General features: G+C 37.8%; 1 protein-coding gene across 1 annotated transcript in view; it reads right to left on the bottom strand.

Moving 5' to 3' along the window:
• The window catches only part of GPC5 (glypican 5), a 1,402,048-nt gene that overhangs the window by 1,355,010 nt on the left and 29,540 nt on the right, over positions 1-17,498 (bottom strand). Inside the window, exon 2 of the mRNA XM_042928851.1 lies at positions 5,405-5,566. Within this exon, the coding sequence (XP_042784785.1) occupies positions 5,405-5,566 (162 nt within the window). The remainder of the gene's footprint in view (positions 1-5,404; positions 5,567-17,498) is intronic.

Below are 17,498 nucleotides of genomic sequence, written 5' to 3'. Positions count from 1 at the left end.
AATCTGATGAAATGTTAACTTATCCTCAAGAAAATAAATGTGCAGTTCTCACACTGAAAAGATTTAACTGAAAAAGTGTTTAATATAAAAATCAAGAAAGAATTGTTTTGCCGACTATAAGCAGGTGACTGTGCTTTCTAGGTGAGATTACCATGGCACCAGATGATATTATCATAACCTGCTGTCAGTCAAACTTAAAACAACAAAAAGTTTACTTTTTCAAGTTTAAAAAATAAATCTGGCAAAGTAAACCTGATCTTAGGTCAATAGTTAATAGTATTTCCACCATCGACAATGCTTCATGCAAAGCAAGCTTTACTTCCAGCTGAAAAGTAATTTAAGCTCTTGCAACTTTTATCTAGAATACAGGAAAATTACCCATTTGCAGAATTAACAGAAGCCTGCTGACACAGATTCGACAGAAACTATTTTTTAACATTTCTGAGATAAAGGACAATTGGATAAAGACCAATTGCGTTGATAGCTGCTGTATGAGATAACACATGAACACACATGCTGCCTCACACTGAAAAGGAAAAACAGTGCAATCATATTCAGGATGCCATCGAAGGAGACACTATAATGTGCCCCTTTCTAGTTCATAAATGAAAAAGACAGATGTTGGCATATTAGAAGTCTAAAGGAATCAATAAAAGGTTTGGACACCGTAACCCCAGCACCCAACAGTGGTGGTACCTAGTAGGTGCTCCAATGCCACAGCAAATCATCAAGAGAGGAATACATAAAAGAAAGAAAGGAGCAAGGGAGGGGTTCAAGCATTTTACTTCAGAGCCATCTTCTTGAAAGTAGTGTTCATTCATTCATTTATTCATGCAGTTCAGTTAATTATATTTACTGCTGCTAGAGATTGAGAGAAACAACCCCCCACAACTGCCAGCCTAAGGCTACCCGTTCTCTTACACTTGAACTTTTGATCAGGTAACTCTCCGTGTTAAAAACGGTATTATTCCTTTATCCTTCGACACAATGCTCTTCCAAGGAATAATTTTAATTATTATCCACCTTTATGAAGCATAGCTGAAGTGAATAAAATAAGATTAATGTACCTCATGCTTAATAATATTTATATAAATCTATTTACTCTCCCATATATTAATATATTCAAATATTCACTATATCTTTGTGCCTTTGACTATGTGCCTTTGACTTTACATTAGTTTTACAGTAGCTATACACCAGCTATACATTTTACAGTAGTTAGTGTAAAGGAGAAAAATCCATTAATTACGTCCTCACTCTTAATTCACCTACTTTTTAAAATAAGATGCTTAATTTTGAACATATTCCTATATTTCATTAAAAATAAGAATGTATTTTTATTAAATTCCTAATTCTAACATTTCAGTGCACGAGGACAAGCCTGCCAATCTTTCAAGTACTTACAATCAAGAAATGAAAATTTACTCAGCCAAGAGAATGTAATCATAAATAAAAATGTTAAAACTTTCCTGTTCTAACTATCATTTATCACTCAGTCTTTTGTAATAATGTACACTTTTTAAATGCCATATATAAAACTGGAAACCTCCAGAATATAGACTTGGTATCTACCATATATTTTTGAAATACAGGAGCAACTGGAAGATAAGAGAAGTAGGGAAAGGTACAACTCGAAGAAAAGGTGCAGCTTTTTAACCTTATCTTCCCAACGTTTCGACAAGTTTCTAATGGCGTTCTCCCAAATATTCCTTCCTTTTATTTTTTCCCTTCCTTTTAATTTTTGAAAGTGAGGCTGAAAAATTTGTTCAGTTTTAAATTTAAAAAGCTAAACTACATTATCTTATTTGAATGGAGATTTAAAAACTGCCAAATTTGAAAGCTGCATAAGTGTTGCTCTTTTACTGTAGATGACATATTCTCTGTCAACTTCCTCTGTTTCTTCATGAGTCACACCATACTTTATTGTATAAACAAATAAAACATTATAAAGAGTATTTCCAAAATATTTTTAAAGCCAGCAATCCCACACTCACTTGAAAAGAGAGGAAGGAAAAACAACTCTTTCGCATTATCTGTGGCTGTTCTGCTTCATTCACAATCATTATTAAGCCCTTGAAAATAACGAAGAGTTACTGTCTGCACCGTGACATAGCCAGTGTTCCTCTCTGCAAACAGCACCACTTATTTACAAATAACAACAGACACAAAGATAACAGCTTGTTCCTTTCAGCTTATGAAATGCTCCATTCCGTATGAAAGACTACACTTGAGGATACAGTGAAGCCCCTGGTCATAATTATGGATCCTTCCAAAAACAGATTATCATTTCGTTGTTTGTTTAATTTAAGGCAATGTGACTGGAACCAACACAAATAAATTACATAAAAGAAAATAGAAGAATCATCCCAGTAGGCGGATTCCAATTGCACTGGTAGGTAGCTTCCTGTGCACAATTCCAGATCTGAATGCAGACTGTGTACAGGATAAACTTGTCTTCCGGCACCAGTTGCCAGCACTGTTTTCTCCCTTCCTTTAAAAGTTCCTTCATCTCACAATAATGTGGGTGCCCACTACATCCATACACGCAAGCAATCATTCCCATCGGTCACACCCAAAGGGTTGCTTCAAAACCAGGCTTCCGTGGGATTCTATAAAAGCTATGAGAGAAGGGACCATACTACAGTCTTTTATAACCCAGAATACCACTTAAAAAGCAGGTTAACACTGTTGGAGTAGGAGACATAAATGAAATATTTGAAAATCAAAATATCAAAAACAGCAAATCTACTTACATTATTTGAGAAGTGAATTGATTTCCCCATTAAATTTCTCTCAAGCAGCCAGTTTTCCCAATAAAGTGTGTTGGCTTCTTTCTTCTTAGAAAAATAAAGACTTTGAATTGTTTTCAGATATTCTGATGGCACGGAAACTAGATAGTAGGCATTTTACTTACTGATAAAGTCACCTGCTCGATTATGGTACAGTAGATGTGATTTCTCAAACTGCTTTTAGTATATATGTTTAAGCTTGTTTTTATGGACATAATCCTAAAGCTACTCACTCTATTAAATGAAAAGCAGTTATTCTTCTTATAAAAGAATGTATTCCAGTAAAGTTAGCCTTTAGGCAAATTTATTCTAAATTTGTTTTGCCTTCTCATGATTCTTAAATAAAACTTGACATTCCACAAAGGGCGAAAACAACCACTTATAACAAGTTATATTTAAGAAAGAGCCTATCATTTTCATTTTTACGATTAATATTTAAGTAAACAGCAAAACTCAAGGGCACCTGGGTGGCTCAGTCAGTTAAGCATCCAACTTTGGCTCAGGTCATGATCTCACAGTTCATGAGTTTGAGCCCCGCATCAGGCTCTGTGCTGATAGCCCAGAGCCTGGAGCCTCCTTCGGATTCTGTGTAGCCATCTCTCCCCCTCCCCAGCAAAACTCAACCTATTGAATATAACAAAATTTATTAAACAGAAAAATTTTTCAATGTAGATAAATTACCTGACACTATGGTAGATAGAGACGATCCCATGTATTTCTACTTCTTATTTGTCACCAAACTTTTAGCAATATCACAATTTTTCAACAGCCTGAACCCATTTTAAAAGTAAATAATTCAGGTGTTGTATTTTTCCCAATCATTTGAACCTAATATATTCTGTCTCTTTTTTTTTTTTTTTCAAGTAATCTCCACACCCAACATAGGGCTTGAACTCACAACCCTCAGATCAAGAGTTGCATGCTCTACCAACTGAGCCAGCCAGGCACCCCATGATGTATTCTATCTTGATCAATTTATCCAACAATATGTAAAAGGTTTGTTAAGATATCTTTGAAGGTAGAAGAAAATGTTCAACATTCACTGAGTGCCAATATATTAGCAACGACAGCACTTTCTTTCACTTCTATAATTAGCTCTGCTACCCAAAAAGGTCGGTTTCATTGGTCATGATCTTCTTCAGCCATATATTCTTCCTTGAAAGGATTAGTTTTGACATTAAAAGATAAGAAATCATCATGAAGCTTTCCTGTTCAGTAAACTTTAATGACTCAAACTCAAGTTGATGCTCTAAATCTCCTTCCATGTGAGTCCAGCTCACCTTTTCAAGCACAGAATCTCCACCACACTCCCCATCCCTGTTCTGGTCAGACTGGTTTATTCACTGCCCTTTACCCCTAGAATGTATTGTCCATATTGTGCATGTTGTCATTTCCATGAGAAAAAAACCATCACATCACTCTGTGTATGTGGTTATAGTCTTCTGGTTCAGCCAGTTCAAATCACAAATCTTTGCTTACAAGGCATATCAACATGTTTTCCTCCAACAATTTCATATGAATAAATCCCATAACAGACATAAAGTTGTTTTCTAAGACATCTAAAAAATCACTAAAATAATAACATCTTAAAATTTGACGTATCACAGTTTCCCTAAGAAAATCACTAATTCATCATGAACTACATTTTAACTCCACTTCAATTTTATCCTGATTCATTGTATTTATGTTATTTAATGAACATAGTTTTAAAAATTAATCAGCTTTGTGATTTAGTTATGCATGTAAACAAAGCACAAATTATTTAAATAGACTGACAATAATATACATAAAGGAAAAGGAATACTAACAAAAGTCTATTTTGCTTTGAACAAAAGCAATAAATTTGTTTGAAAAGTAGTATAATCTAGATATTTTCATTCTAATCATATACAGTTAAGCTAATGTTTTATAAAAGGAAAAATAAATTAAGCTATTTTATTGTAGTAATAAGGGGTTTTATGGAGATGATGACTAAAATAAGGGAAAGATCATCTATTTTCCAATGTGCCTTGTAATTTTATAACCCATTAATTTTATTTCTGAACATACTGTTTGAATTAAGGTTGAGTTCTGGTCTTAGCTGATCCTTAAATATCCAATTAATATTTCCTATTTTACTGTTTATCAGACTTGTCTGCACTTTGACATATCACACTGGTGTTCTTATGAAAACCACATGAGGTAGCCAGGGGAAAAACTTAGACAAATATTTCTTCAAATCATATTTTTAAAAATAAATCTATAATTTCCCAGTTAAAAGCAATGAGATTTTATGTTACAGAATACTAAAATCTAATAATTATGTCCATTCATACTGCAGTAAAACCATAGGTCAGAATACTGAGGGACCTGGAAGGACCCACAAAGGGCACATATTTCCAAGGACTATTTCACTAATATAACAGTTTTCCCAGTCCAACTCAGTATTTATGTCCTGATTGACCTCAGAAATAATGACCTTTTTCTGAGGGTTAAAAGAAGTTAAAACTTCATTTTGTTCCAGAATGATGGTATGCAAAGGTAAGAAAACCTAGCCCAAGTTTACCAGGATAATGGTAATAGGAAGATTGCATAACAAGACTTCTCCTTAGTTTCAGAAATCAAGATACATTTACCTTGAAAAGCAGCAGCATTTCGCGATATTAGAAACTTTAATGTGGAGCTGGACGATTGAAGAACTTCCTGCATATCTTGGCGAGCTGCAGTCTGGTATCTCTCCTCCATCTTCCTGGTGCAACAGGTAGGTTTTTTGGATATGCAAACCTGTAGATCAGGTCCTGGAACAGATGTAATATTTTTTCAGAATAATCACCTGTTTATTTGATTACCATTACATGTCACATGTCAGGCATTAATGATCAAAAGGGGCTCATGTACTATGTGAGAAATTGATTTACTAGAGCAGTTGCTGTTAAAAAAAAAAAATGTATGTATTGTCCATGAAGCCAACCATGAAACAAAATGTTGTAAACTATTAACTCTTTGCTCAAATATTTTATTAACATTTTGATCAAATATTAAATATGTCTATTCAATTAACTAATTACTATTACCTGACAAATACATTATATAACAGGAAACAAATTAACTGTTACATGTAAGTACAGAGCTACATCAGGAAACTTTTATTTTTGCTTATTTTGTTAATTCAGCCAAAAGTATTTGATCTAAATACGTTAATCAGAAGTGTATGGGCTAGAGGCGCCTAGGTAGCTCAATTGGTTAAGCGTCTGATTTTGGCTCAGGTCACAATCTCATGGTTTGTGGGTCTGAACTCACAGTTCACAGGTTTGGATTCTCTGTCTCTCTCTCTTTGCCCCAACCCGGCTTGCTCTCTCTCTCTCTCAAAAATAAACAATAAAAATAAACATTAAAAAAAAAAAAGGATGTGGGCTAAAACACTTTTTTCCTGAGGAAATAAAATCAAAGTTTGTACATCAAATAAAGGTGAAAAACCTTCACCTGATTTCTCAACTCAGCATTACACTTGCGATTCTTATGGAAGAAGTGGTTATCAGCAATAACAGTATAATGGAGGACTGAGATTCTCCATGGCCCAAACCCACCATCCAAATTTCTACTCATTCCCTAAGTTTACTAGAGACAATTCCTACCATTAAAAGTACATTTAGTTTTATAACCATATTCAGAAAACTTCCAGGAAGATGCAGATTACATGGAATGTGAAGTTATTACACAGATGTAATAGTTGTAGTTAGAAAAATGCTAATAGAATTAACAACTCTTATCCCAGATGAGCTAAAACCTCATTCTATAACAGAATAATATGCAAATACAAAAAAAAAGTATTTTTATAGCCAAGTTTACCAGTACAATGATAATAGGCAAAACACGTAACAAGACAGGGGAGGCACCTTTATACACAGCAGACATGCTAGAGAACAAAGAGGTAAAGGGGCATAGATAGTGCCTATCGAGGAGAACAGTGATGGGACATCATGGTTTGGGCCCTAGAGCATCCCAAGGCTAGCCAGGTTTTATGTAAAGCTCAGCAGAGTTTTCTTTTCATGGCCTCATAGAATACATTATTTCCTTATCTTAGGGTAGGAAAAACAGTTGTGGCCTTATTGGTGACGGGGAAGTTTCACAGCACACATGTCAGCTCTTCAGTGACCAACTCTACATCAGCAAATATAAAATACCCATGTGTGCACATACGCGCGCCATACAGACACTGTCAAACCCCTCCTTTTTCACACAGAGTAGACCTCAGGCCTCACATCTCCAAAAGTTGGTTCTGGGTAAGATCAAAACATGTGAAATCGGCCAATACAGGACACCAAAATTTGTAATAATTTTGGCTTTAGTTTGTTTACGTTAGACAAATAAAAAATGACAACATTTGAGCATTTCTCAAAGGCAAAAAAGCATAAAATATTGATGTGTGTCACAGTAGGTAATATTTTGGCAACTGTTTTTCATTTTTCTTGGCTAAAAGTATACAAAAGCAAATTCTACTTTAAGACTGATTGAAAGAAAAAGCTGTCTTCCCAGCTTCATTCCTAAATGGAAGGACTGGGGAATTAAGAGTTCAGAGAAGAATAGAGATTGGAGGAAAGAACAAATAAATAAACATGAAAGTATATAAACATATTTAGTATGGTAAGGACTGCTAGGGAATAACAATAGTAACAACAATAACAACAACAATAATAGATCTTTGCAAATGTCTCTCCAGAATTCAAACACCAAGGTCCTTTGCTAGACCACCTTCTTAAACATAGCTTATGAAGGCACCAAGTTGTGACCACTCCAACCTCCCTCTCACTCCAGCCTCATCTCAAGTAACACTGCCCACTGTACCCTTCCCTTCACACATGGGCCTATTTCAGCCCTTCATGTTCACCAAGTGCCCTCTTGCCTCAGGGCCACTTTCTCCATGCTCGGCTCTCTGGAAGGGATGCTCTCATTCCTACATGTGCTCACCCACACATATGGAAAACACACACCTCCTCCTAATTCATTGCCATCTATTTTTCTTTACATGTGAACTCAGCCTTCCCGCGAGAACCTTCCTTAGCCTCCCAGACAGTTCTTGTCTTTATTATATGCTCTTGAAGTGCACCATTCCTCTCCATTGCACTTATCATGGTGCAGTGTTATATTCCTTCATGTGATGACTAATTAATTCCTTCATCTAACTGTAAAGCTCCACATGAGGGAATTTTTGCTCATTGTTATATCCCAGTTGACCAGTACAGCACCTAAAAAAGCATAGAGACTCCATTTTTATTCACCAAACATATAGTTGAGGATCTAATGTGAATAAACATCATCTTATTGAATCCTCACATTAACCATATGATGTAGAGACCATTACTACCACATTTTACATATGAGGAAATGGAGACATGAAGAGGATTTGAAAACTGCCCAATATCACATACCTATGTCACACACTACAAAATGGTGGAGCTGGTGATCGAAAACAGGCAAAGTGATTCCCAAAGTATCTTCTTCACCATCACTCTATTGAGAGGAAAGCTGTAGCCTTAAATCTATAAATGGTTTGTCTACAGATATGACTGGCCATTTTTGATTCTTCTTCTTGAAAGAAGTCATCTGTTTGGTAAGTTACCAAATTTTAGGTCAGGAACCATCCAAGGAATTTTATTCAAAAAACAAAATAGGCTTGGGGAGCCTAGGTGGCTCAGTCAATTAGGTGTGCAACTCTGGATTTCAGCTCAGGTCATGATCTCAGGGTTGTGGGATTGAGCACCACATCCAGCCCCACATCTTTGGATTCTCTCTCTCTCTTTTTTTTTTCTCTCTGCCCATCCCCTGCTCACATTCTCACATATTCTCTCTCTCTCTCTCTCTCTCTCAAAATAAATGAGCATTAAAAAAGTCATCTAAAATATGAAGTTATAAAGATGCCATTTGCGTTTTCGCCCAATTTTAAATGGTGGAAAGTACAGTTAGAAAGGTACTGCAAATGGCCTTGACTGTTGTCCTAAACATAACAAGGGAGAGAGACTATCTCCTATCTCACAGCTCTGAATAAGCATGGACAGCAATTTAGAACACGTAAGAGCAAATACATTCTTCACGCTGATGAGCATGTGCACTGATTAATCCAGACTTTCATTCAGAATCTTGGTGGATGATAATGACAACAACATAACACTAAACTCCAACGCAAAGCAGGACTATAATTCAAATATCTAGTTATGTTTAACCAGCACATTTTCCTCAGTATCCAGAGTTGGGGTGGCGGTGGAGGGGGAAAGAGTCCACATGAAACTAGTTCCCATGCTTCCTGTATCAGCCCAAAAGACAGAGGAGATGAACCAAACACCCTCAGGGGAAGGACCATACCTTACATTTTGCTCACAGTATAAGCCCAGAGGTCATAATAAGCTGTATGTTGATAAAACGCCCAACATGGGAGGCTGCGGTTCTCCCACTGTAAACAGAACAAACATTATAAGAAAGCAAAGCCAGACGGAACCCAAGCAGATACCATGTAGGTACCAAGACTCATTTTTAGCATATTTCAAAGCCTGGTTTCAAAGAACATGGCATAATTGAGGATGCTATGAAACAGCAAGAGAGCACAGTCAAGGCTCAGAGGCAGCAGTCATGTTTCCGAATGGCAAAATCAAGCTCTGCAAGAATTAAATTACTAAAAGCAAATGAAATTAAAAATAAAACAGCAGGCTCCTTGCTGAAGGATATTCAACCAGAATTTCAGGGGCTTTTCTTGATCTCTCACCCAGAAGCAGCAGGATTGGTGACTATGACTTCCTTTCTGTTTTCCTGAATGAGAAACTGTTAGAGCCATCTCCCTGCTTCTGGATGGTTTTTTCAAATGTGTTAAAATAGGAGCATTGGGAGTCATCCTGGAAAGATGGCAGCCGTGAAGGCATAGTTTTCACTATCTCCAAATCCCCACATAAACCAGATGGAACAACTAGAAAATAAATCCAAGAAATATAACAAAACTAGATGATAGAGAATTCCCACAATTTCAAAATATAAACAGGGGGTTAGGGGGTGGAAATCAGCAACAGCCACAGATTTTCCCATTATCAGAGTCTGGGCAGTGGGGAGAAGCACTGAGGACAGGACAACCCCCAAACAGCCAACAGAATTTGCCAGAAAGTACAGTGGGCCAATCTGAGAACAGCAGCAGAGACAGGGACGCTTTTGCCCTCTCGATTACCGGGTATGTGCAAACGACCTACGATTGAAGGGAGTGAATGATCAGGAGCTATCCGAACCTGTGAACTCTTAAAACAGATCAAGCAGCCTCTTTTCCAGGATAGAACTCTACACAGAAAAAGTTCTGGAAGTGGAATCAAAATTTAACAGAATAGGGATCCAAGAAGCACAGATAAAGAAGGTCTAGACCAATGTGAGAATGGAATTAAAGCCAAGGAATTTCAGAAAAGAAGCACCCATAATTTTAAATGCTACACAGAAACGGAAGAAGTTCTGTAAAGCTAGAAAAGCTTTTCTGAAGCCAGCCTCAACCTAAATGTCCAGGAAAACAATACTCCCTTCCTATAGAATGAGCAACAAAAAATACTGCAGTCAAATCTCACACAGAGTTGTTATGATAAAAAAGAGAGTAAGGAACAGAAAAATCACCCACAGACAAAGAAAGCATGCTAGAAAGATATGCCCCTAAAAAGAAAAACAAAAGATAAAAGATAATGAAAGAAAACATGGAAGAATAACACAAAGCAGTATCAGAAAACCTGACAGATGCAGTGCCCATACTCGGTACAGAACAAAAGATGAAAGAACAAGTTCTGAAATGAAGACTAAACCAGAAGGAACACAGGAGCCAGTCACACAAAGGTAATGCCCTACGGGAAAGAAAATGAAAAATAAGAAATTTTCAAAAATCAAAATGAATGGATAGATTTGAAAGACAGCAATAACAAACACTCTCGTAATATCAGTTCCCAAAGAAAAAAACAGGAAAAATGCTAAAAACTACATTTCATGTTACGCTACAACTGTGAAGGGCACTGATAAAACAAATAATTAGGGAATATTCAAATTCTACTGTCTAATTCTACCCTGTATTTTCAAAATTGAGATTTTTTTTTAGTGTGGAGGCATAAAGAAGAAGTAAAGTAAGTCTGTAATCTTGAATTTGAATTGAAGTATCAACATGAAATCATGAAAAACTTTACCTCTGAAAGTACATATTTCCTAGCTTCCCTGAAAAGGCCTAGAAACAATGACCAACTGAGTGGCAAAGGGCATCCCTTGTGCCCAGATTATCATCTTGAAATACTACTTTTCACAAGAAGAAATCAGTGCTTCTTAAAGAAATGCCTCATCCTAGGACAAGATGACAAACTAGCCAAAGCACCCTGTCCACCACATAGTGAAGAAGCTACCAAATAATTAGCGGGGTCTCATCAAAAGGATTCAGGAGCTAGGTTAGGGCACTAGGGCTGTCATAAAATACAACAGACGGGTCAGTTAAACAACAGAAATTTATTTGCTCACAGTTCTGGAGACTGGAAGTCCAAGATCAAGGTGCTGACAAGCTAGGTATCTCCTGAGATCTCCTTGTCTTGCATATAGCCACCTTCTCCCTATGTCCTTGCATGACCTTCTCTTTGTGCATTTGTACCCCCAGTACCTTTCTCTCTTCTTATAAGCACACAATTCATATCGGATAGGACCCATCCTCATGACCTCATTTAACCTTCCTTCCTTCCTTAAAGGCCGTATCTCTAAATAGAGCCATATTGGGTGCTAGGGCTTCAACTTATGAATTTGAAGTGGGGGGCTGGTAGGAAATAATTTAGTCTAACACAGCAGCCAATTTCAAAAGGTTTCTACTGGTTAAACCTGGAACAACCTGAGCCTCAATAATAATAATAATTGTAATGAAGGGTGCCTGGGTTGCTCAGTCTGTTGGGCGTCTGACTTCGGCTCAGGTCATGATCTCACGGTTCATGAGTTTGAGCCCTGCATCAGGCTCTGTGCTGACAGCTCGGAGCCTGGAGCCTGATTTGGATTCTGTGTCTCCCTCTCTCTCTGTTCCTCCCTGCTCACACTCTGTCTCTCTCTCTTTCTCTCTCAAAAATAAAGATTAAGGGGCGCCTGGGTGGCGCAGTCGGTTAGGCGTCCGACTTCAGCCAGGTCACGATCTCGCGGTCCGTGAGTTCGAGCCCCGCGTCAGGCTCTGGGCTGATGGCTCGGAGCCTGTTTCCGATTCTGCGTCTCCCTCTCTCTCTGCCCCTCCCCCGTTCATGCTCTGTCTCTCTCTGTCCCAAAAATAAAAAAAAAAAAAAAAAAAAAAAAAAAAAAACGTTAAAAAAAAAAAATAAATAAAGATTAAAAAATTATTTTAATAAAAAAATAATAATTGTAATGAGCTACAATTAATCAAATATGCTTAAACCCAAGGGTTTTCTCTATCTGTGCTCTATTTTGTAATTAAAAAAAATAGTTTTAGAATAGAACTGCTTGTTGATTACATACGTTCTCTTTTTGTTTCAATCATTTACTCTCCCCCAGTCAACTTACAGGACTTTTATACTTGTAGCACAAACCAGCTTTATTGATGGCTTACATAGAAAAGAGCCCTTGGTACCAAGACCCTGAGATCAAGATATATTTCAGGATCACCAGAGTGGATATTACATGTCATAAAATACCAAATGCTCACCACACGAAAACAGGACCTTGGAATTGAGAGTAGGAGGAGTACACTGGTAAACTTGCTCCTCCTATCTTTTCTGAGATTGTCTTCTTGCCGTAAATTCAGAAAGTTATAGGAGTTTGTAAAATGTTATATGGTGAGAGGGTTTCTGACTGAGTCAAATGTATTCCTTCACCCAGCTAGAATAAAAAATACTTAAGTCCATGAATCCAGCAAGAATCATGACAATGGCATTGGATCTGCTGAACACTGGCCAGCATCTGTTCCCTCTCCTGGAAATTTCTTCTCAGTTCAACCTCTTGCTCACTCACATACATGCTATCCAAATGAGACTGATACACATAGACACATATCTACACATATATAATGATGAGTCTAGACTGGTTAAAACATAGCATCCTATCCTGTCAGCACAGTGATTGATTCAGAAATAGACAGCCAGTCACAAGAAAGAAATGCAAAAAGATATTTGCCGAGGCATCTAGGAAAGCAAAGCTTTCTTGCTTTGGCTGGAACTGAATTTAATGGCGCAGGGACGAAGGGCTTGCAGATGCCACAGTCACTTCCCGGCTCGGAGTCAAGCCTGGATCTACCACAGCCTCTTCTGTCACCTGCCATATAACGAGATCCGGCCAATACAACAGCAATAATAGTGCGCAGGGTTACAGCAGGCTAAACATGCCACTCTCTTTTATGCTTTATACCAGAACTTCAAAAGGACTTGCTATTAAATGGAGGGTCAAATAACACCTGTTTAGTGCCTGTTCCAGTTTCCTGCTCTGTGGTAATAACTTTTATGTCCAAGAAACAATAAGAAAGATTCCACTGCAGTGTGGCAGTGCTGCCAATGGAGAACAGCCATTAACTCTGGACAAAATACAACAACCAATGACCTGAAAGCTCTGGAGAGTGAACAAAAGAAGAAAGATTCTGGAAGGGAGTCAATATTTAGAAGAAGGGAAATGCCATAGGGTTAGTTTCCTATCTCTGTGGCTTTTAGTCTGAGGGCATCCCATCTATAAAGTGACTACCAATTTAAAAAAAAACTCAGTCTTTTTAGGAATTAAGCACAAGATGATAGATACCGAGGAAATCACTGCTGGTAGAAACAGCGAGGAAGGGAGAAACACCAGGAAGGAGTGGGCCAGAGAGAAGGAACCCCAATTGCTCCATGCACACTCTGCCCACATCTCTGGCTAATCCCGACACTACACCTCACGTGGCCAAGGTAGACTGTAAGTAGTCCAGCTACTGGCAAGATAACGAAAAGGAACTAAACTAAAATTGCAATAGCTTCCCAAGAGATACAACTGACAGTTTGAGCCCAACCAGAGTAATCTTCTCTGAAGACAAAGACATTAACATCCTTTGGAGGAGTATCATAGAATCCAGAGATACCAATAGCATAACATTCACAGTGTCCAGGGGACAATCTGAAATAACTGGACATATGAAGAATCTGTATTACGGCGACCCATTGTCAAGAGATAAGGCAATAATTCAGACCAACATGAGATGATCCAGATGTTGGAATAAACAGGGAAGGGCTCTAAAGAGCTATTATAACTCTGTTCAATGAAGTAACAGGAATATGTGCTCTGAAAATTATAGAATAAGAAATCTTATGAGAGAAAAAGAAACTGCAAAGAAAAAAAAATGCAAATTCTGTAACTGAAAAATACAACATATGAAATAAAAATTTCACTGGGTGGGCTTGATAGCTAAATAGAGATGACAGAGGAGAGTCAGAGGACATTAAGAGACCAATAGAAAGTATCCAATGTGAAGAAGAGCTAAAACTTGAAAATACAGAGAGACAAACAGACATAAATAGTGCCTCAGAGAGCTGTGGGAGAGTATCAGAAAATGTAACATATAAGATTAGAGTCCCAGAAGGCAAAAAGATAAAATGCTCCATGAAATAATAACTTTAAATTTCCCAAATTCCCAAATAATAAGAACCACAAATTAAGAGATTTTAAAAGCTCACTGAACCCCAAGCAAAATAAATACAAAGAAAATCATGCCTAAGCACATTATAGTCAAACTACTGAAAGCCAAATATAAAAAGAAAAGGAAAGAAGCCCTGTATGTGAACAAAGGGGAGAAAGATAGGAGATGAGGTAGGTTCACACAATGCCTTCTAGATCACACTTAGGAGGGATTTTCACAATGAAGAAAGGAAGTAGGGGGGAAACATGATTTGATTTTGTTCTTACAAGTGCACCTAATTGCTATTTTGACCATCAGTATTTCTGTATTGCAGATGAGAGTTAAGATTGGGTAGAAGTAATGAGAAGTGGTTAGATCAGACATACACTGAAGGCGGAAGATAACTTGGATGTCTTTGGTGGGATCTGACAGGTGAGAAAGAAACAGGAATTACAGATAAGCCTTAGTATTTGGGCCTGGATGCATCCGTGGTATTGGTCATAGAAATGGAGAATGCACAGGGTGTGCAGGTTTGCAAGGAGCCTTGGCAAGAGATCCACACTGAAACTGTAAGTTTGGGAGTTTGACACACAAATAGTACTAAATAATGAGGGTTTCAATGAGACCAACTAAGGGAAGAGTTTTGTTTATTAAATTTAGAATGTTTCTCATCCTTAGGCCAGACCATTGGGGTTGTTGGGGAGTTTTTTTGCTTTTGGGGATTCTTCTGTTTTGCTTTGTTTTCTTTGTGAGAGAGCTGCCCTGTGTGTGGTAGGATAGGAGCATTTCTGAATTCCACCCACTGGATGTCAGAGGCACCCTCCCCAGTTGTGACCCCAGACATTGCTAAATATACCCCTTGGGCATAATCAATGGTCTCTGGGTGAGAAGCACTGGCCGAAGACAAATGTTGGCGATAAAGAAGCGTATTTTTTCCAATATATGAAATATATTGTCAAATTGGTTTCCATACAACACCCAGTGCTCATCCCAAAAGGTGCCCTCCTCAATACCCATCACCCACCCTCCCCTCCCTCCCACCCCCTATCAACCCTCAGTTTGTTCTGTTTTTAAGAGTCTCTTATGCTTTGGCTCTCTCCCACTCTAACCTCTTTTTTTTTTTCCTTCCCCTCCCTCATGGGTTCCTGTTAAGTTTCTCAGGATCCACATAAGAGTGAAAATATATGGTATCTATCTTTCTCTGTATGGCTTATTTCACTTAGCATAACACTCTCCAGTTCCATCCATGTTGCTACAAAGGGCCATATTTCATTCTTTCTCATTGCCACATAGTACTTCATTGTGTATATAAACCACAATTTCTTTATCCATTCATCAGTTGATGGACATTTAGGCTCTTTCCATAATTTGGCTATTGTTGAGAGTGCTGCTATAAACATTGGGGTACAAGTGCCCCTATACATCAGTACTCCTGTATCCCTTGGATAAATTCCTAGCAGTGCTATTGCTGGGTCATAGGGCAGGTCTATTTTTAATTTTTTGAGGAACGTCCACACTGTTTTCCAGAACGGCTGCACCAATTTGCATTCCCACCAACAGTGCGAGAGGGTTCCCGTTTCTCCACATCCTCTCCAGCATCTATAGTCTCCTGATTTCTTCATTTTGGCCACTCTGACTGGCGTGAGGTGATATCTAAGTGTGGTTTTGATCTGTATTTCCCTGATGAGGAGTGACGTTGAGCATCTTTTCATGTGCCATCCGGATGTCTTCTTTAGAGAAGTGTCTATTCATGTTTTCTGCCCATTTCTTCACTGGATTATTTGTTTTTCGGGTGTGGAGTTTGGTGAGCTCTTTATAGATTTTGGATACTAGCCCTTTGTCCAATATGTCATTTGCAAATATCTTTTCCCATTCCGTTGCTTGCCTTTTAGCTTTGTTGGTTGTTTCCTTTGCTGTGCAGAAGCTTTTTATCTTCATGAGGTCCCAGTAGTTCATTTTTGCTTTTAATTCCCTTGCCTTTGGGGATGTGTCAAGTAAGAAATTGCTACAACTGAGATCAGAGAGGTCTTTTCCTGCTTTCTCCTCTAGGGTTTTGATGGTTTCCTGTCTCACCTTCAGGTCCTTTATCCATTTTGAGTTTATTTTTGTGAATGGTGTGAGAAAGTGGTCTAGTTTCAACCTTCTGCATGTTGCTGTCCAGTTCTCCCAGCACCATTTGTTAAAGAGACTGTCTTTTTTCCATTGGATGTTCTTTCCTGCTTCGTCAAAGATTAGTTGGCCATACGTTTGTGGGTCTAGTTCTGGGGTTTCTATTCTATTCCATTGGTCTATGTGTCTGTTTTTGTGCCAATACCATGCTGTCTTGATGATGACAGCTTTGTAGTAGAGGCTAAAGTCTGGGATTGTGATGCCTCCTGCTTTGGTCTTCTTCAAAATTACTTTGGCTATTTGGGGCCTTTTGTGGTTCCATATGAATTTTAGGATTGCTTGTTCTAGCTTCGAGAAGAATGCTGCTGCAATTTTGATTGGGATTGCATTGAATGTGTAGATAGCTTTGGGTAGTATTGACATTTTGACAATATTTATTCTTCCAATCCATGAGCACGGAATTTTTCCATTTCTTTATATCTTCTTCAATTTCCTTCATAAGCTTTCTATAGTTTTCAGCATACAGATCTTTTACATCTTTGGTTAGATTTATCCCTAGGTATTTTATGCTTCTTGGTGCAACTGTGAATGGGATCAGTTTCTTTATTTGTCTTTCTGTTGCTTCATTATTAGTGTATAAGAATGCAACTGATTTCTGTACATTGATTTTGTATCCTGCAACTTTGCTAAATTCATGTATCAGTTCTAGCATCTCATTAATAAAAGAAAAGATAAGAACCATATGATCCTGTCAATCGATGCAGAAAAGGCATTTGACAAAATTCATCAACGTTTCTTAATAAAAACCCTCGAGAAAGTCGGGATAGAAGGAACATACTTAAACATCATAAAAGCCATTTATGAAAAGCCCACAGCTAACATCATCCTCAATGGGGAAAAACTGAGAACTTTTTCCCTGAGATCAGGAACATGACAGGGATGTCCACTTTCACCGCTGTTGTTTAACATAGTGTTGGAAGTTCTAGCATCAGCAATCAGACAACAAAAGGAAA

Source organism: Panthera leo, chromosome A1, assembly GCF_018350215.1.
Source record: "Panthera leo isolate Ple1 chromosome A1, P.leo_Ple1_pat1.1, whole genome shotgun sequence".
NCBI lineage: Eukaryota > Metazoa > Chordata > Mammalia > Carnivora > Felidae > Panthera > Panthera leo.
This window is presented reverse-complemented; position numbering and strand designations above follow the sequence as displayed.